This window comes from Stegodyphus dumicola, chromosome X2, assembly GCF_044657685.1.
Source record: "Stegodyphus dumicola isolate Sdum_Otavi_A_Nest chromosome X2, ASM4465768v1".
Classification (NCBI taxonomy): domain Eukaryota; kingdom Metazoa; phylum Arthropoda; class Arachnida; order Araneae; family Eresidae; genus Stegodyphus; species Stegodyphus dumicola.
This window is the reverse complement of record NC_140781.1, coordinates 5525724-5548032: the sequence shown is the minus strand read 5'-3', so window position 1 is coordinate 5548032 and position 22309 is coordinate 5525724. Positions and strand designations below refer to the sequence as shown.

The window sequence follows — 22309 nt, the reverse complement described above, 5'->3', positions numbered from 1 at the left end:
TGATTTTAAGCATACATTAAAAAACAAAAATGGTAAAAGTGGTCCCGCCGGATCTGATGAGGTAATTTTATGATTTTAATTCTTTAATTCTGCTACATTTTTTTCCCTTCAGATTACGGTAATTTTAGAGTTTCTGTCATAGTAATTTCTCCAGTTGCTGTATTTAAAATACATTTCTTTCTCTTTAAAAAAATAAAGTAAAACCTACATTCTTTTTGAGAATTATTTCTTGTCTGATTAAAATAAATTTCAATATCATTGTTGGATGTATAAGTTTCATGATTGGAGAGATCATAACATAAAATGGGATAGAGTTTTTCAAATTTGAAAAGATCTATCATATATGCTGTTTCAAGAATTAATATCATTCAATCCTACTTTTAAAAGAGATGCATATAATCTATTATAATAACAATTTTACAAAAATCCATTTTCATTAACCATTAAATAATCAATCAATCATATCTAAATTATTAAATATCACATTATTCTGTGTTGCATTTTCTCTGAGGGAGAATATGTAAGTTTAAAACATCAACTGACATAGATGTAATCTTGTATGTCTTTTTACAGGTTAAGAAAGGAGAGGATTTTAGCATTCTGAAATGGTTCCATTCAATTTCTATTTCTTTTTTAATTTGAAATTTTTCAAACATAACCTTTGCATGATTTTAAATTTACAATACCTAAATATCAATTATATACGTTTTACAATTACATCATAATTTTTTTTTCACCACTACCTACCATATTTTCACTTATATTTCTTTGAAATTCAAGTTTAATTTCAAAATTTCGAAGTCCTTTTTTATATTTTTTAAGGAAATAAAATTTTTGAAGGAAGACATACTTTTACTACATTGTTACCTTTTTATAATAGATTACCTCTTAAAAATCCTTCATTAAAACCACTCAATTTTATGTTATTTATTACATCAGTTAATTTAGGGGCATCAATATCTGCTCTTTCAAAATAAATTGCCTTTAAGTTTATCCGAAGTATCAGGATATAAAAACATATTTGTACCTTCAGATGTTGAATAATCAGTAGTACAACAAATCATTAAAATAGTATGAATCGATAATGAAGCATCTACATTATGATGATCAGTACCTAACCTGCTACAGCTACTTGTACTGTATAAATAAATTCTCCCGAGCTATTTAAAGATATGTTTTCCTTTCCAAGATTATCATCTTTATTATTTACAATTTTTAGTCACATCAGGATGTGATTTTATTTATCAGTACTGTTAAGAGAGGGAAAGCACCTTAACGATCCAAACAAAACAGCATCAATGCATGACTGAAAGTTACAGAATCTTATAATATACCACGTGGAGTTCGCTGAAGATAGTTCTAGACATCAGTCTACAATGGCACATGAAATGAATGACATCTCCTGGACATCACTGTATGTCAAGGGGTTAAGCAGCACATGTACCCCACTATGGGAAACAGCAACTTTTTTATGTCACATAAATGTCTGTCACCTATAATAAAGTATCTGTTCCGCAGTAGGGTACATATGCTACTCGGACATGTATGGAAAGTACGAAAAAACATCTTCAAAAGGTGAAATTATACTAGAAGGAAGAGCTTTCCTCTCAACAGAAAATGATATATTAGATCTTTAACTCAGAGGCGAATGTAACAAAAATTAAAAACTGGATTATCTAGAATTTTTAAATGCACTGTCTTCATTAGTTCTTTAGACTGGAATTAATTTGTTTTTGTTAAATTTTTATTATTGGTATTTAAATACGACTAGTAACAGCAGTTTTTAGTACACAAAAAATTTAAATTCACAAAAAGCATTAACTCAGTGAAATATACAAACCCTTTAATTGACTCAAAAAACTGCTGTATGTACAAATGGGCCTGCAAGACTTCATCTCGGAAAAGTGTATGAACCCATCCCCCATGTAATGCACTTTGGAATAACTCTTGAGCTGGAGGCTGGCTTAAATACTGATGAATAAGAATAAATCCAACTGGTGGAAAAGGAAAAAAAAAATAGTTAATTTATACGTAAGATAATTATTTTTATCATACAAAATCAGACTATCAGACGTTTTTAGGATCTAGACATATATTTTAGTATGAGCAATACATAATTTGAAAATGACATACATATGATCCATCTTTCCATTATATCCAAAGATAAATATTCGCATGGCATCTGTAAAATATAAATATTACAGATATAATGCATGTAATAGTTATAATACTAAAAGTTACACATTTTCATAAGCTTAAATAAATGTATACATGAAGAGAAAGCACATGTATATTGTACAAATAAAAATGAACAAACTCAAAAATACTCTAACAGAAGTATTTATCTTTGCCGTTTTGTGTTATAATACTTCTGGGTACGGTTCTGTTATTGGAGGACCGGATTCAGAAATGTATGAATGTATGTATGTGATACATACATTTGTACTCACATACATAAATGACACATGAGACATAAATGACATCACATACATGAACACATCCATCCATGCATACATATACATTTCTTTATACGATCCTGATAACAGAACAGTACCTGCTTTCATAAAAAAAATCTGAAAGGTTTCGGATTTTAAACTGCGCCCAAAGTGGCATTTTTTTTAACATTTTGTGTGTTACTTTTATTTATTAAGTATCAAGTTCTTCGCACTTAAACCATAAAATTCAGTTCAACAGCAATATCACAAAATAATTTTAAACTTAGCATACCTTTAGAATTTCTGATACACAGTCTCACGTTCTGGAGATAAAAATGTTTTCTTCTGTAGAATGTTGCTATCGCTCGCTTTGAAAGCCATGAAATTGTTAATCAAAAATTTGTTAAAGTTTTACAAAATATGGATTCAATAATAAAACAAATTCCAAATTTGGGCTTTCAGACGCCCATATTCGCAGCAGGATTATGTCATTCAAAAGTGGATGGCTCTAGGTACCGTTGTTTTATCACAATGTGAGAAACATACATACATTTATGCAGATTCTTCATTATTTAATTTCTTCAGATATAATACAGGGCGATAGTATTTGGTGGCAACAATGTGAAAATTGATACAGCCTTTTAAAGTTTTCAATGCAGAATCGCAAAATGAAAAAAATAGTCCTTCAGAGAGAAAGCCCCTTTGGACTAAAAAACTAATTATGGTATATTTTTATGAAAATTCTGAATTTTTCTCTTTCACAATTCACACTAAATTTATATGGATAGCCACAATCACATTTTCACAGTTTAATTGTTCTCCCTACTGTCAAAATTCTACTTTAAACATTAAAACAAAATATGCTAACATATCAGACATGCATACTTGCTAACCTATGACACTAAAAAATCAGGATATTTCTCACAATGTTAAAAAGACTTTTTAAATGATAAAAATATAGTTTTTTAATAATGAATTAACTTTAAAATAGTTACTAATTCTTAAATGCAAGCAACACAAAAATGATTTTATAACTAGCTGATTTTATAACTTCATCCAAGTTTTCTAATTGTAAATTGCAAAATTGCAACTGCAATATTTATCAGTGCCAACATCAATATCATCATCTTTCATGACTAAAGGAAGTAACACAGGAAATCTGTTCAAAGAGTACCTTATATCAGAAACATCAGCAAATTTAGCATGCAAAATCACTTTAACGTTGACTGGAAATTTATGTAGTATGTAATCACATACTCGACAGAAGTAACTTCTAACATGAACATAAAACTTATTTTTGTCTTCTTCTGAAAGTTTTCCCACTACTTTTGTAGTTGCAACTCCTAGTACCAAAATCTTCATCTTTCTTCTGATTTTCTATTTCACCATAAATCACATTATATATAGAAGACAAAACACAGACTGGTTTTACAAACTTTGATAAAATGTCTTTAAACAAATCATAAATCATTGATTGTGAAACATGAATTAAGGGAATTCTGCTTTGTAGAACTGTGTTAAGAATATTGAATGATGCCAAAATGAATTGTAAAAAAAAAAAAAAAAAAAAAAAAAAAAGCTTTATTAAGGTCCGAAGAAAAAAACAAATATTCGTTCTTCACAAGAAGTAATCGGAAAATGTTTCGTGTGTTGAGCAATTTTTTTATTTTGAGAGAAATTTGTATCAGCTTTATGCTTATATACTGCAGTATTATTTTGAGAACTGTCAGTTAAATTGCTGAATGGTGCAGAAATTATTTTTCTCAAACCTATTTTTAACAATGCAAGTAGTAACTGCATCTCCATTTACTTTAGGTATTTTTTAACTTTCAATACAGCCCTTTATCTTAACTCTCAAAGCATTTACTTCTTTAAAAAATGCAAGAAGTGGGTTCCATTGATCGAGGATTCTAGACAAGCATTTCTTTAAAGACAGCCAGCGTGTACACACGTTTCAAAATTTTTCTCATTTCAGTATTATGCAGCTGTTAGAACTGTTTTAATTTTTCCTTCCTTTTAAAACTCCTTTCAAGATAATAAATATGAACAATGTGTTCATCCACATTTATTGGTAAATAAGCTGCCCCTTTTTCAGCTGCTAAATTTAAGAGGTGACAGGTGCACCTCATAATCTGCAAATCTGAATTTTCCTTCCTTAAGATGCCTGCAACTTCAGTCTTCAAACCTACAATTACTGGTGCATTATTGGCAGTAAGTGCTAAGCAATTATCCAGAGGGACTGCATTTTCTTTTAAAGTTTTAATAATTAGCTGTGCTATATTAAAGCCTGTCAAATATCCTTTTAAAGTGGGGACAGAAAGTAAACTGCACTCAATTTCTGAAGACTTTGTATTAAAAAACGAAACAGCATACAGTTTTGAATCTGTATTATTGCTTCCATCCGTAGAGAGGCAGAATGGAGCTGTTTTAATGCAATCAATAACTGAAAATTTATTTTTCAAACCATTTCTTTAACAATTGCACCTGTTTTGGTCCTTACACTTCAGTATTTCTTAGCGATTTCACTATCGGGAAACATTTTTCTAAATAAAATAAAGCTGCAGCGTTATCTGATGCATTCAGTGGCAGGTTGTGCTCCAGTAAAAAAGCAGAAAACAGACATTTTGCATTAATAACTTTTTGGTCCTTTGTTTTTAAAGAGAAATTTAATTTTTCATTTTTTTTAAAACAACTCATGTTGTCCTTGTGTTTTTGTGTATGCACATGTTGAGAACATCCGCCCTTCCACCATGCAAAATCGAAAAATCGCAACTACAGACGGTACACATTATTACATTTCCTTGAGGAAATAATGGAAGGAAAGTCAACAGTGTACAATTTTTGAAATGTACACCAGTATTTCACCTTTCTCGCAGATATAACAAAAGATGATAATTTCTAAATCTATTTCCCAAAGGCACGTGTACTCACACAACTCAGGACAAGCTGAACGAAGTAACTAAAGAACATCCAAATAACAGCCTTGAACTTGCTTTGTGCTCATTGGCTAATATATGCCAGATGACACGTAGTGGAGCTCGATCCCCATTGGAGAACGGCGTTTCTGGATACGTATGCTCACTCATAAAGCAGAAATTCTCATCTGATTCACCAGGTTTTGTTTTAGAGAGAATTCAATTGCTTTCAGATGTCCAAAATCACTTTTTTTTTTTTTTTTGTTCATATAACGAAGTATTAAGCCAAGTTCCATAAAAATCGTGAGAAATTTTAAGAATAAGAAAAAGTCGGGAGAAATATATTGTAAATCGGGTTGGCAGAAGAGCGGTCGAAAATCAGGAGACTCCCCTCTAAATCGGGAGAGTTGGCAACTCTGAACATGATATAAAAATCATCAATTACTACACGAAATTGATGATTTTTATCAATTTTTTATCATGTAACTCACTAGAGTCCCAAACTAGTGAGTTACATGATTACTAGGAGCACTAATCTAACCCTGAAGCTTAGACATATAATGTTCAAAAAATAAATTACATGATTTTCCTAATTTTTGATAATAATGTATTTTGATTAATATTTCAATTATAAAATATACTTATTAGCATACTATGCTTCAAATGACAAGACTGAATAGAAAAATTAATGATTATTTTTGTACCATTTACAGCTTAAGACAGCATGAATGTGAGATCAGTTTTTGACGAGATAATAACAGCAGTTTTATACTAACTGTTTCTGTCTGGGCTGGGTTTAACATCTGAGAAGGGCTAGCAATGAGACTAAGCATTTGGCTTTTCCTCCAATCTTCAACTGTGAGATTTCTTCTAGGAAAAACTTGTTGCAATGACATCAAAGCCTGAAATAAAAGCTACAAGGGAAAAACAGATATTTGATATACTTCTCTTTGAAAAAGTTTACATACCATCAATGTCTAATGAAACATACTACTCACACACATTAACATTAAATGCAGTCTTAGGAATACTAAAACATTTCTAAATTACACTACCTTGAATAGTTTAGAAAGGATCAAACAGAAGGTGAATGGTACCTCTTATAATCACATGGAAAATACAATGAAAAATTTTGTATTTTTATGCAAACTCAGAAATTGTACACAAAAGCTTCTTTATGTTTCTTCTTGTTCTCTGACTGTTTCAGTTTAGCTACATGTTACTCACTAATATTAAATTAAAAAAAATATAGGTTTTTTTCGTGTAAATACTGAAACACAAATGGATGCAATTGCTACAACAAGAGTAAAATGATAATTATTAGCATTTACTTTACAGGCAAAAGGTTCTCAACCTTTTCTCTACAAATGGGGTCTTTTGACAGTTATTTGATTTCAGTGCCCCCACAAAAGGAGGCAGAGAAAAATAATTTGAAAAATTAAAACTTTTTCGAGCACTTAAATGAATTTTAAACATAACAAGGTAAATTACGTGCCTTACAGATAGTTACAGGTGGCTATATCAGGGTTGCCACTCAAACAGCAGAGTGAAATTCCCCAAATTTTATGTTTGCCAGGTCTGTTTTAAGAAATTTCCAATCTATCCGCGAAGTGCGTGTCGGCTCTGCTGAGGGTAAATTAATTATGGTACCACTTAAAACACAACAATTTGACTCTTGCATATGACCCCTCTCTCTCTCTATATATATATATATATATATTATATATAATTCCCAAAGCATTACTGTTATAACTATAATAGGTGTTGTTTTCCTCAATAACTTTTAAATTAAGTTTTTGCAAAGTAAGAACACTTGCTAAACAATATTTGCATAAGAAACAACCACTGTCTTTAGCAATTATAGCTGTATAACAAAATTATTTAAGTCCGAATAAATTCCGTTTTTAATTACATGAAAAGAGTATATAATACCAGAAATGACTGTTAGTGCATCAGAAATTTTTGCAGACACTGATACTAAAATGCATTTATAATAAAATGTCAGCACAAATATAAATAGTTAAAACTATAACTTAAAAATTAATTTCACATGCATAAAAACATACATTTATAAAAGAAATTAAATACTTAGAATACATTCCATTTAAGTAATAAACAATATCAGAAATGAAATTCAATGCTTTTTCAATGAAATACATAAACTTAATGGCAACTTTATTGTTTTAAAAAGTATTAAAGATAAATTCTGGAATGGAAGTTATTGTTTACAAAATGGCAGTAGGGAACCAGTCATATCTATCCTATTAAATAATATACACTGGTTATCATAAATTAAGGAAAAATCATGATTACTGAAAAAGTTACATGTAGAATGTAATGAAACTTACCACATAGTAAAGTACAACACATAGTAAGGTATCAAATAACATAAAAAGAAATTACCAGACAAATATGGTAATATAGAAAATAGCACATGTATAAAATGAAAAAAATCGAAGGTGTCAGTTTGCTATAGGAAAAGTACCTTCAATATGGAATATGATCGCCTTTAGAAGCAATACAGCACATACAGCGATGTGTGATACTTTCAATTATGTGGTCTATCAGTTCCATAGGAAGTGAGAGCCATTGCTCTTGCACAGCAGTTGCAAGCACGACAAGAGTTTGAGGGGGCGGATTGAGAGCAGCTAGACATCTCCCTAAAGCATCCCAAATGTGCTCGATAGGATTCAAGTCTGGGGATCGAGCTGGCCACTCAATGTACATAATTGTTTCCTGTTGAAGATAATTATCTACGATGCAAGCCCTGTGTGGTCCTACGTTGTCGTCCTGTAACAGAAATGCATCACCTATTGCCATGGCTTCTGGGCACACATAAACATCAAGGATGTCATCTCTATAAATCTGAGCATTCCCGGTTACCCTTGGAAAGACATGAAGGTCTGTGCGTCCACCCAAATAGATGCCACCCTAAGCACAGACACTGCCCCTTCCGTATGCATCCCTTTCACGGATGTTTGACGGATGATAACGGGTTCCAGGTCCTCTCCATATCAAATAACACTTACTATCACTTTCTAGACTAAACCTGGACTCATCCGAAAAGAGAACCACCCTCCATTGATCAGGCGTCCAGTAGACATGTTGTCGTGCCCACTGAAAACGGTCCCTCCTACGGCGCGACGTGAGCGGCACACAAATGGCTGGTTGCCTCGCATACAGACAGACCACCTTCGTGAAGCCTTCTACGTAAGTTGATGTTGACACGAACCTTCCGGTGGGTGCAGCAAGGGAGGATCTAAGAAGAGTCGAAGTAGCGGTTCTATTCCTGTGTGCACCATAATGTCAAATATCGGTCATCGGCGCTTGTCGTAGCAGTTGGCCGTCTTTGGCTGAACCTCCTAGATGCCGAATCTGTATTTTGACATTGCCTCCAAAGTCTATCAACCATAGAAGGTCTCACATTTAGCCATCTGCCCACTTCTGTTTGATTTTGTCCTGCCTCTAGTCTAACAATGGCTTTCCATTGCAGTTCTGCAGGCAAATGATGCCTGGAGGTCATTGTTACGAATTGGCTATCTCAGATTTCTGATGTCACTGTCACAGTGAAATATGTGGGCTTGCTCTCAAACATGGACTTTTATGCTCCTCACAGATGACTTATTCCGAAAGCAGTGCCACTAATTTGCATATCGCAGTTTTACTCAGCTACTCTTACTGGGCAACATATTCAAATTTTACATGGTTTGGCTTATTTTTGAAGGAGTTATCGCTATTTTTGTGATTTTTCCTTAATTTATGATAACCTGTGTATAACTGTTGAGCAATCACTTCAATAATATTACGATACTTGCTAAATTTTGAAAAGTCAAAGAAAGCAGTTTTATTAAGAAGTCCATAGACTTTTGGTGAAAAACTTAATATAAGCATATACAATAATAATTAAGTGTAATTTTTTATTAGAATTGAAGACCCCCCAAAATAGACATTTAGAATATTTAAACAAAACATTAACCCATTAGCCGCTGGTGTTGTGTTTACGCAACGGTGAAAATAAATGCATATATAAATATAACTACCTAAGATATTTTATACCAGCAGATGATATTGTGTAGGGAATATTATAAAGATTATTTCTGTAAAAAAATATTTGCCTTCAACAATCATTTTGTTTATAATAATTAATCTCATACTTTAAGAAAAATTTAAGCAAAACTTTCGACCGGGTATTTTTGCTGAAAATATTTAACGAAAGAATCGCCGTCTTTATGAGTGATCTATTTGTACTCAAGGTCACCGCTGATCAGAACATTACATCAGTCAGATGTTTATATTTGTGTTGGGAAGGAAGGGAAAAGAGGTGTTGCATTGACGGAATGTCAGCAGGAAACGGGTAGTCAATCTCCTTTTTCACTCATTCCTTTCGATATTCTGGTTGTTTAAAAATGCCTAGAACCAGGTATCTTACATTAGAAGAAGCCCTTCAAAGATTTTTTGATGAAGAAACAGATGATGATAATGTTAATAATGACCAGAATGAAACTGATATTGTTGTTGTTCCTCCAGAAATTGCAGAGGCTAGTGACGAAGAAGAAAGGAATGGCAATGTTTTAAATAACGATAATGATATTTTACCAAATGATACTGCTGGGGAAGTTGAAATTCACGTAAGAAGTAAGTTTCAGCCTTCTACAAGCGGTTATAGTCATACTAAAAAGTTTAAAAAGCAGAAGACTGAAATCTTGAAGTGGATAAAAAAGGAACTGTTAGTTATGTCTCAGGAAGAACATGAAGAAAGAGATAGAAGAGAAATTATAAAAGACAAAACACAAGGTAAAACTAGTGCACAGATTTTCGATTTTCTTTTTGGTTTAGACATTTACTCTCTTCTCATTGAACAAACAATATATACGCTCAGCAAAAGAATCTCCCAGAATTTATTGCATCTGAAGCCTATATGAGAAGATTTATTGGAATATTATTGCTTACAGGATATCATTCTTTATCTCAAGAAAAAATGTATTGGTCTTTTGGTAAGGACATTTCTTTTCCTGTAGTACGAGAATTGATATCACATTTGCAGTACAGGAATATGAAGCAGAATTTGAATTTGAGAATAGTCAAATTAACAATACTGATAAATTATATGAGGTGAGACCGTATCTAAACTTACTAAATATCACCACTTTTTACTACTGGAAATATAAAGTCTCTTTTAGATTTCAGACACGAGAATGCATTATTCCTTTTGCAAACTCCTATTGAGAGTATAGAATTAGCCAGAAATAGATCAGCAAGAGGAAGACCTAGTAAATTCAGCGTTCAAAAACCAATGCATGGAGATGGTAGACATTTTATCTTAAAGTTCGTTGATAACAAAAGACTTTGCTGGAAAGAGTACCATAGCCAGACTGTTTATAGATGCAAAGTATGTAATGTAGTTTTACATCATGATTGTAATCAAGCTTTTCATGTCTGAATCTTTCAAATGAAATAATCTGTATTTGTAAAAGAAATACTATGTACGAGTTATGAGTATATTTTAATATTAATTAATTACAAGTAAAGTGATTTATAGATTTATAAGACGTTATACAGCTAAAAAGTAATCCTGCGTTCCACTCAACATCACGAGTACAATCCTACACACTAAACATCCGTAGTCTTATTCCGCTGACGTTGCACAAACACAAAACTCGCTTCTTCCACAGGTAAGAGCATATTTTTAATTATTTTCATGAGAAAAGAAACATTCCTTGTAGTTTTGGCGGTTAATGGGTTAAAAAATACTAATGAAAAAATTAGCATCAAACTAAATTTCTTGTTTCGATTCCCAAATGACACTCATGCCATACATAATTTGCCAAGAAAATGATCACTTTCAACGTAGGTAAGAAAACTGCTTTTTGGAGATCGCTATGTGAGATTTCCTGACTTTTCCAGATTTTGACTAAAATATTTAAATTCCCTGCCTTTTCCCTGTTTTCCAGGTAGTGGGGCAATCCTGCTATTTGTATTTAAAAGTACAAAGTCCAAGATCATCATCGGGCTTCAACAATCTCAGATTTGACATCAGCTGCAATACAGTAAAATGTCATGCAGAAATTATAAAATATGAAATAATTGTTTATAAATCAGTTAAGCATTTATAAGATTAAGGGAATCAAAATTTACAAAAGAAGTTCAACATTTGTTTTAATGAACTTGTTTTAATGCATGTTTAAGCTGTTGCGTTATTTTCTGCTAATAGTTTCTCTTAAATTTCAAACAAAGACAATTTCTTATTCAAAGTTCCGTTGCTCAAGTCCTGTAATTACCACAAAATTCTCTCTTCAAAAACTCTCATCATGGTCAACATCAATCAACATACTGTCATGGGCCACAGGTGAGATTCTCTAACCAGCAGGTGTTTGAAATTGACATACATGATTTTACGGCACACTTGCTCTATTCCCAGCCTTTATAGGGAAAGATTCCAAAAAAGTAAATTAAAAATAAAATTTTCAAGAAATAAATAAATAAAATTGTTTGCGGTTTGGAGGTCCAGATATTAGGTCGTTCCAGATACTGGACATCCAGATTTTGGACTTCGTACTGCACGTTTATTTTTTATAAGATCAAAATTTTCTTTAATGTGACAAAAACACGTACTTATTCATCACAAAAAATACCACGTGAAGCTTCAGTTACCCAGTTCACTTATTCTTTTAAGTCAACTTAAACTTGTTCATGTATTTACACGTTTTCAGCGGTTTAAATAAAAGAACAAGACAATAAATGTAAATAAAATAAGTGTATAATATAAAATATTTTCAATAAACTATTAGCTTAATTTGGATAAATGTAGATAGGTTTACAATATTCAGGAAATATGATAAATATCTAGTTTTATACCCATATGCGAACCCATATAAGAATTTGTTTTCCCCCTTAGTTGCAACAGGTAATTTTTTTAACTGTATAATCCTAATCCAAAATATAACAGGGAGGGGAGGAGTCCCTCACTTGCATTTCAGTAACTATGCATCTAACCCACAGAAAAATGTCAACCAAATTACCTGCATTTTTCAGATATCTGAATGATCAGTGATTTCAGTTAATCCTGGTTTTTTGAGTTATACTGCACTGCACATGAAAGTTTCCTCATTCTTGGAAATAACATTTTTGCTGGTCATATACATATGAAAAATTAATAATGCCTTAAAAACTCTGTGCCCCATCAAAATATGTCTATGATACCATACATTATTTTACTCATATGGCCTCCAATAAGGTTGCCTAAGGGGTAAGGAGAATAGGTCTCCTCACTCAGAACAATAATCTTTTAGATTTTTTACAATACATTATTTCAATTAAAAAATTTGTAATACTAATAGAATAAGTACCACAAAATACTTACTTTAGAATGAGGAATGAATTCTTCAGACAGTTTCTTCAAAGGTGGATCATAATCCATTATTAACTGTCCCAGCCTTGGAAAACTAGAATCACTACAGAAGATTTGTCAGTATTAATCATGTGGAAAAAAAATGACAGAAAGCATCATAGAATACTGAATAAAAGCATGCTGTACTTGCCTTTCTTAACTGTCGATATAAAAAAAAAATAGTGCGATAATACACACTACATTCATTATAATCATGATTCATTACTAAAAACTAATTTTCACGTGCAAACTAATTTTCACGTTTCTGCAATTTCAGTAGCTTTATGTGTGTGCATGTGCTTATTACTGCACTTAGACACACAATAAAGCATTACATGAAATTCTTAAAAATCTTGACATATCAAAATTTTTTCAGAATTACAATTCCGGATATTTTTTTTATAAAAGCAAAGCACCTATACAGGAAACTCCAAATAAAATTTTATCAAAATATGTATTTACTTAAATCTTCTAGCAGACTTATCAGGGTCAATGTTCCTTCTTACCTTCTTCGGGAACATACAAGGACTAAAGCTATGTTCACTAATTGTGGTAAGTAGACAGGATACACATGAAGGGTATACAAAACCCTTTATTTTTCTCTATATACAATAACTTCCGTACTTCGGAATACACTGACCCGCTACTTGGGGTCTAACGTAAAAGTATAAAAATAAAACTAAACTCTAATTTAACTTTAAACTAATAAACATGCAAGATTGGCCTTATATTAACAGGAAGCGTATGTAGTACAGAGAACTGTGAACACTACAATACGTTTTAAAATTTATCAAGAGGATTAAAACCTCTGGCCTGGAAGGCAAACAGCAACTGCGTAACTTCTAAGGTAAGCGGCCTGCTTTGACTCACTGCTTCCTCTCTCTCGCTTGGCAAAAGGCCACAACTTAAATACTTGGCGTTCGCCAGACAAACTTTGCATAAAAACCTTAACGCTTATAATTCTGGCCGGAAGTAGAAAATAAGAAGTGATAGTAAAGATTTAAAATAAAATAAACGTTAGTAAAACTTAAGATCCTTACATACTTCCTGCCAGAGTTAATTAGTTTGAAACTGAGGTCTAAAACGACCTTGTTGAAAACTTTTAGCTCTAGAATCTAACGCGAGGCCAATCTTTTACAAACATACTTCGCTAGAAACTAGAAATTTAAAAGAAAGAATTTTTTTTTTTTTTTTTTTTTTTTTTTACAATAGCAGCTCCCAGGATATACAACAATTTTTTTTCATCTGTACTGCATCTAAACAGGAGCTTTTATTCAATTCTGGTTCCTTCCAGAGATCTGGAAGGAAAACTAGTTTAATGAAATGTTACACAATGAAATGGCAAGTAACATATACAATTACACTTCTCTTAACATTCTTATTTCATTCGTGACTATTTTAATTATCTCTCCCCGTGCTCTCTGACATGTGTTGTAACAGAACACCAAACACGAATGTGTTTCTGTCTACGTGTTCCACACTTCCTCCTACAATCAAAACACTAACGTGTTAAAATTCAACATAACAAGACCTCTTAACACACCCTAATTTCAACTCTAAACCCTGAGGTACTATTCTAAAAGTGGCTAACTCTAAAGTGTAGCGTCAGAGAGCCTAACTACATCATTCAACCTTTAACACATATTCACCATGCTTTAGTCTTTTTACAGTCACACGAATAAAAAAAATTTTAACATTCACTTTTACCATATCACGGTATTTCTTAACATTTAAAATAACAGTTCACATTATATATAAGAACATATTAACATGCTGTTAATTTTACACATTTGAAAACATACATTAGTAGTACATTGTTAACTTCTATTCTTTTCAAAGCAAGTGCCAATTCTTTCTACATTGAAATACTACATTTCAAAAAGTCTTTCAGACTAAAACTTCTCTCTTGCTAGAATGTTTTAAATAAAATTTATACAATAACTTTTTTCAATATTTAAGTCTTTACACAACGCTATTATACATCAACTTTAGTTTTACGCGCGAGTAATTTAAAAACATAATACGAAAATCGGTAACAACTCATTTCTTGCCTTTTTGGCGATAAAGGTAGACCTCGCATGAGGTAAAACTTCTTGAAATCTGCCACTTGCAGTAAGAATGAAAGATTAACTTAAGTTTGCAAAGTAACATAAAATTTTACTTATCTTTGTGATATTCGGACATCCTTTTCTGGGCCCAGTCTTTAACCAGGAAACTTCTTTCATGTTCTTGCTTGGACCTCGTTGCTGACCGTTCAAATTTTCCTTGTACTTTTTCCTCCGCCGCTTATGGCCCTTCCACAGTTCGGCCACTTTTGGTGCGGAGAGTCCTGTCGGATGAGTAGATCTTCCGTTTTAGAGCTGGGTTATAGTTGCCGTCATTTCTCCTGGTTGTCTTCACATACGTCGTCCTTCTCCCTTCTTCATTCTGGGGGTGTTCGTGAACTCTCTTTTCTGGACGGTGGAACGGCTTCTTTTTCTTGCTCCCTTCAATTTTTCCGCGGGGAAATTTTCTTTTCACTTGCTCCTGCCTCTTATTGGCTTGCCCTTGTACTTGTCGTTTTTCTACCTCTGGAGCTCGTGCCTGCGGTGTCTGCCGTGCCGGATCCTGCAAAAGATCTGAAAATATTTGCATTTTATTACGATCGAAGTAGGGTTTGATTTGATCAATAATTGGGGAACAGGTTTCACCATTTCTGGCTTTTAACACTACTACAGCGTGAGTTATTTTTTCTATAACATATGGTCCTTCAAATCGTGGAAAAAATTTGGCAGTTTTATCTTCTGGTGCTGAAGAAAGTGAATGCTTAATTTTTACAACTTCATCCCCTACTTTATAAGTTACTCCCCGTCGTTTCAAATCATAATAGAGCTTCTGTTTTCTTTGTGCTACTTCCGTATTCTTTTTTCTTCTTTTATTAGTTTTTCTATATCACCCATTTTAAATTCTGGGGCTAACGGCCCCAGAATTTATCTAACGGCGTTATAATCTTTCTGCCTAGAAATAACTCAGCAGGAGTTTTGCCCGTTGTATCATGTTTTGCGGTCCTAAGGGCGAAAGCAAATTCATTGACATAGTTATCCCAGCTTTTATGAAAATTTTTAACATAACTACGGATAATTTTCACTATATTTCTATTGACCCGTTCCGCTATATTTGATTGCGGCCGATACGGGACCATTTTTAAATGACGTATGCCCAGTTTTTGGCACATGTCTTCAAATATATTACTTACAAATTGAGGACCATTATCCGATATAACTTTTAGGGGCGCCCCGTATTTTAAAATATACTTATTTAAAATAGAATCAGTAACTAATTTCGCGGAGGCTCGTTTTAAGGGAACAATTTCGGCCCATTTACTAAAATGATCAACCATAACAAGGAGATAGCGACTTTTATTTAACTGACATTTTGGGAAAGGGCCCAATAAATCGATGCCAATTATTTCATTTGGAAATTTGGATTTAATACTATTTAGAAACCCGGCCGGGCGGAAATTAATATAATTAACTGCTTGACATGTTGGGCAGGACTGGACATACGCCCTTGTTAACTTTTGCAGTTTAGGAAAGTAGACTGCCTCGCGTACGCGTTGGATAGTTTTTCGAATACCAGCATGAGAAGCTAAAGGGCTGTCATGGAGCTCCTGCAGGATATTTAATCTAAGACTAGCTGGGATAACAGGTCGAAATTCGTTGTTGGAATTCGTAGTTTTTGTATAGAATAATAGACCATTTATTAGTTCGTAATGGGCCGCCCTATTTCTTATCGCCACAATATCTTGGTGGCTACAATTTTCAGGATCCTTTAAATACTCATAAATGCTTCCAAACTCAGGATCCTTACCCAGTGCGGTTATTACAGTTTCTCGGGAATTTATTGTACATGCTGTGAGCATTGCCACCTTTACAGTATTACCTTGTTCATCTATTTTAATTCTTGATAGGGCATCTGCTACGATATTTTCCTTTCCGGGGGTATGCTTGATTACCAGATTATATTCTTGTAGCTTGAGTGCCCATCTTATTAACCTTGGGGATAAGTTTTTCCCTGAGTACAATCTAGTTACCGCTGCATGATCAGAGTACACTGTTATCGGCGCCTTTCCAAAATAGACTCGGAACTTTTGCACTGCTAACAGAACTGCAAGTGCCTCTCTCTCGGTCGCGGAATAGTTTCTTTGTGTTTGATTTAAAGTTCGGCTAAAAAATGCCACGGGCTGCTGATTTTGCGAAAGTACCGCTCCTACCGCATAATCCGAAGTATCCGCTGAAATTTCTCAATTCTCATCCTTTTCAGGAAATTTCAACACAGGGGCTTGCGTTAATGCTTGTTTTAATTTTTCGAAAGCACTATTGGCTTCAGCCGTCTACGAGAATCTTGCCTTTTAATTTTAATAATGGCTCAGCGATAGCCGCAAAATCTTTTATAAAGGACCTATAATATGAACAAAGTCCTAGAAAAGAAGAGAGCTTCTTTGCCGTGTTTGGAGTCGGATACTTTTGTACAGCGATTATTTTTCATTCATCTGTCTCGATCCCTTTTTGAGATATTTTGTAACCTAAATATTTTAATTCAAGGGCTGCAAATTTGCACTTTTCGACATTAACTTTTAGACCGGCCTCATTTAATAAAGAAAACACCTGTCTTAAATCCTGTACATGTTGGTCGAGATTAACACTAGTAATAATGATATCGTCTAAATAGATAAATGTGGACTTTCCAAGAACAGGTCTAAACACAATGTCCATGCATCGCTGAAATGTTGCCGGGGCCCCTGAAAGGCCAAACGGCATACGCGAAAATGCATAAGTGCCAGACTTGGTTATAAAAGCAGTCTTAGGCACGTCCTCAGGCCTAACCCCTATTTGAAAATAACCAGTCGTTAAGTCTAAAGTCGTCATAAATTTGGTTGATTTTATGTTCCTTAGAATTTCTTCTATAATCGGTAACGGATATACCGGATATTTAGTTATGGAGTTTAATTTACGGTAATCAATAGCGAATCTGCATCTTTTTGGATGCGTCAAAGGATAGTCATTATTTTTCTTACATAAAACCACCGGGCTAGCATAACTACTTGAGATGGGCGTTATGATCTTTTTACGTAGCATATCGGTAATATGCCCTTCTATAATTTTTTCCTTATTCTTATCATAGCGGTATGGTTTTTGACGAACTGGCATTGCATCTCCGGTGTCAATACTATGGTTAGTAACCTGAGTAAATCCTGGAATATCACTAAATAACGAAGCAAATTCACTTACCACTAGTCGGATTCTTCCTTGCTCGTCATTTGGGAGGTGGTCAAGTTTTAACATCGGCGGTTCAGTGTTTTCTGTACGAACTGGTTTCATTGTCAGCTTAAGGGACGCTTCATTAAAATCCAGCGTAGCTTGTGCTTCTGAAAGAAAATCTATTCCTAAAATTATATGTGCTTGCAGATTCTTACATCACCTTTACTTGTTCGTCCTTGATACGGATATACAACGGTACTTTACCTACGCACTTACATTTTTCTCCTTGCGCCGCTAACACTGTCGTATTGTCCGAATTATACATGCGGTATTTGCGAAAATACTTCCTAAAAAAATCTTCTGCCACACAGGAACACTGCGCGCCTGTATCCAGGAGTGTGGTGGCTGGGATATTATTCACCAAGACTTCAATCTTCGGAAGAGTCAGATTTTTCACCATTACTGTATTTAACTTGTAGGAAGAGGGGTTTTCTTGGCCTTCGGATTTCCGCACCCTCCCGTCAGCAGAAATCCGTTTTAGTTTAAATTATTTTTCCTTTCCGTGCTTTCCTTCTTTTTCCACTGGCCTTGAGACTTTTTTCCTGGGTTGCTATTGAACTGTCGACGTTCGCCGGCTGTTTTTGAATGCTCGGGTTTCCTTGCCCACTGATTCGCTTTTTCTCCGTAGCCGTGTGCTTGAGTTTGCTGTAGTCTTGGCGTACCAAATTGGTTTCGCTGTTGATACTGGCGTCTTCTTTCGACATCCGCCGTTCTTCTACTTTCAAACTGGATTGCTAGCTCAAATAACTTTTCCAGTGTAGTCGGATTTCTTAATTCAATAAAGTCTTGCACTTGGGGCAGTAACCTCGGCAAAATCACTTGAATTATTTCAGGATCCGGACGGTTTCCATACAAGAGTTTGAAAACGTGAATTTTTCTTAAAATAAAGCTCGAGAGGTTTTCGATTCTTTGTTGATATATACTGAAAAGTTCCATTTCTAATTTCGCACGATCCCTTACAACAGGGAAGGCTCTTAGTAGGGCAGTCTTGAAATTTTCGTAAGTATAGGTGGGACTTCCTGCTTGACCCAAGAGACTTCTGCCTATACATTTGAACCAGTTAAGCGCTTGGCCCCTCAAAGCGCTGGTAGCTAAGGTAACTTTTTGAAACTCGTGCACGGGGTAGAGCATGAAGTGGTCATCCAATTTTTCCAAAAAACTGGTTACCGGTGAGTTTCCATTAAATGTTGCTTCTGGTTTCACCGAAGCGCGCATGGTCTGGACGATGTAACCAAATCCTTCCAGGGCGGCAGCTGGCATTTCTGGATTCTGAGCCGTTTCTGCAGGCAGCACAGGTTCTTCTTGCAACTCGGCCATGGTTATTCTTCTTCGTTGGGTGCCACTATCAGGGTCAATGTTCCTTCTTACCTTCTTCGGGAACATACAAGGACCTTACTCGGAACAGGGAGCTTACTAAAGCTATGTTCACTAATTGTGGTAAGTAGACAGGATACACATGAAGGGTATACAAAACCCTTTATTTTTTCTCTATATACAATAACTTCCGTACTTCGGAATACACTGACCCGCTACTTGGGGTCTAACGTAAAAGTATAAAAATAAAACTAAACTCTAATTTAACTTTAAACTAATAAACATGGAAGATTGGCCTTATATTAACAGGAAGCGTATGTAGTACAGAGAACTGTGAACACTACAATACGTTTTAAAATTTATCAAGAGGATTAAAACCTCTGGCCTGGAAGGCAAACAGCAACTGCGTAACTTCTAAGGTAAGCGGCCTGCTTTGACTCACTGCTTCCTCTCTCTCGCTTGGCAAAAGGCCACAACTTAAATACTTGTCGTTCGCCAGACAAACTTTGCATAAAAACCTTAAAGCTTATAATTCTGGCCGGAAGCAGAAAATAAGAAGTGATAGTAAAGATTTAAAATAAAATAAACGTTAGTAAAACTTAAGATCCTTACAGACTGTTGATAATAAATTTAACATAAGATCTTCAAATTACAGCCAAAATTTTTTCTTAAATTAGCAAAATTTTGAAATAATTAATTTTTTGCATTAAGATATTCACAATAAATTAAATTAATATTCTATCCCTTGTTGGTTACTTAACATTTTAATATAAATAAGGACAAATACAAAAACCATATTTTAAAGAATTTAAGTTCTAAACAGTCTTAAAATTTTTTAAGAGTGAAATGCTAGCCAACTGTTTAAAGAATAAAACAAACAACTTAAAACCCTTTATTAAAATTTTAATGATGAGTGTATCATCTCAGATTAATTAATGGGACTCTAGTCATTGCTTTTCCTTAATGAAGAATTTAACATAAAACATGAATTTGGTTATTTCAGCTTCATACAAGCTTCAACAATAATTACGTAACTTTTCTGTGTATTCAAAAAAACTTTCATGCATGAGAAAATTTGTTCACATTAGATCCAAGAACCAAAAGTAGAAGAAATGCAACTTTCTTTAAAAAAAAACGTTAACATTTCAGGCAAGGATGACTAAAAGCAGACTTTTCAAAGCAGCTTCATTTAAAATTTGCCCACAATTTTAGTTAATTAAAAAAATAAAAAAAATTATGAGATATAATTACTGTACTTTAATTCCCTCAGCATAATAATGGAAATTCTTCCAAAACAGGTTATAAACGCCTGACTTGTATGCTTCATACAAGCTTCAACAGTCATTATATAACTTTTCTGTGTACTCAAAAAAACTTTCATGCATGAGAACATTTATTCACATTAGATCCAAGAGCCAGAAGTAGAATAAATGAAACTTTCTTTTAAAAAAGTTAACATTCCAGGCAATGATGTCTAGCAGCAGACTTTCCAAAGCAGCTTCCTTTAAAATTTGCCCATAATTTTAGTTAATTTAAATTTTTTATGAGCTATAATTACTGTACTTTAACTCACCCAGCATAATAATGGAAATCCTTCCAAAACAGGTTGTAGATGCCTGACTTGTATGATACAGATTTTAAACACATATTTTAAAAAGGGCATCTCAATTAACTATATTTTTCAAAATAAAAATTTTGTCTACAATATAAATACTTTTAACTAGAAAAAAGCATATCACACACACAGAATAAGCATAAATGTAACAAAATGGATTTATGTATTACAGTTTCTTATAGTTACCTGTGACCATGAGTCATCTCATGAGCAGTATTGAAAAGCCCCAGCACAGATTTTCGATCCTCAACTCTAGACAAGAGGATCATGAGTGACATGTAAGTTACAATTAAATCCAAGTAGTTCTTTGTCAAATCAAAGCTTGTGGTCTAAAAATGTTTAATCACTATCATCAATACAAAAATAGCCATATAAAGAATACTTGAAATTAAAAAAATTTTGCATTCAAAGATTTAAGACAATAATAAAGTCTTACTATGTCAAGCTGTAACTGGCAAGCATCCATAGTGGTAAGTAGCTCACATACATGGTCCTTAAAGTTAGAAAAAACATTTTACATTAACTTTTTAAATTATTCAACAACAGAAACTACAAAGGGTAACAGACACATTTCTTCTTTATTTACATCCTCCATTATTAAAATTATTTTTTTTTTGACTGAGAAATAATTTATTATACTTCATTAGAGCAAGGCCAGACAAGTACCATTTATTCAGCAATAATTATACATCAAGATATAAACAGCATACCAACCACAAAAAAGGGACAACTTTTTTTTAAAGCTTTTACACCCATGATGACATAACCATAAAACAAATTATTTTAAATAGAACACAGCAGATAAGATCACTTATTTTTTGAAATTTCTGATAAGAAATAATCTTATGACTTCCCTTTTTCTTTACTTTTGAGTGAAAAATCAAGTTTAATCTTTAGTACCAGATTAAATGCAGTTTCATAAATAATTAAACGGAAAAATTCTGTAACAAGAACAATATACAGTAAAAAGTCCGAGATTCGGACTCGTCGAGACTTCGATTCCGGGTTTTTCCGCATATTAGATTATCAGTTTAAATCCAGTAAGATCGCATGTGGATATTATAAAATTAAAAATATAAGGTCATGATTTACAAAATAATGAAGCAGTTATGATCTAAAGGATATCAAAATTTACAAAAAAAAAAAAAAAAAAAAAGGCTTAACATTCATTTTTTTACTTTATTAAACATTTCTTTTGAATGTAAATTGTTCCTGTTGCCTCGTTTTTGTGTGCTAATACTTTCTGTTCAATTCTATAGACATATAATTTTTTGTTCAGTAAGAGGTCTACTGTTTAAGTCCTGTAGTTGCTGTATCGAGAATTCCGAAGAAATTGTCAATCG

At 33.4% G+C, this 22309-nt stretch overlaps 1 protein-coding gene across 2 annotated transcripts in view; it reads right to left on the bottom strand.

The window, feature by feature from the left end:
* The window catches only part of Hem (Nck associated protein 1 Hem), a 144152-nt gene that overhangs the window by 80120 nt on the left and 41723 nt on the right, over window positions 1-22309 (bottom strand). For both annotated transcript variants that reach the window (XM_085809380.1, XM_085809381.1), the window contains exons 4-9: window positions 21403-21459; window positions 21153-21295; window positions 12711-12801; window positions 6127-6264; window positions 2134-2182; window positions 1841-1994 (exon numbers count right to left, since the gene is read on the bottom strand). In XM_085809380.1, coding sequence (XP_085665506.1) covers window positions 1841-1994; window positions 2134-2182; window positions 6127-6264; window positions 12711-12801; window positions 21153-21295; window positions 21403-21459 — 632 coding nt within the window. The remainder of the gene's footprint in view (window positions 1-1840; window positions 1995-2133; window positions 2183-6126; window positions 6265-12710; window positions 12802-21152; window positions 21296-21402; window positions 21460-22309) is intronic.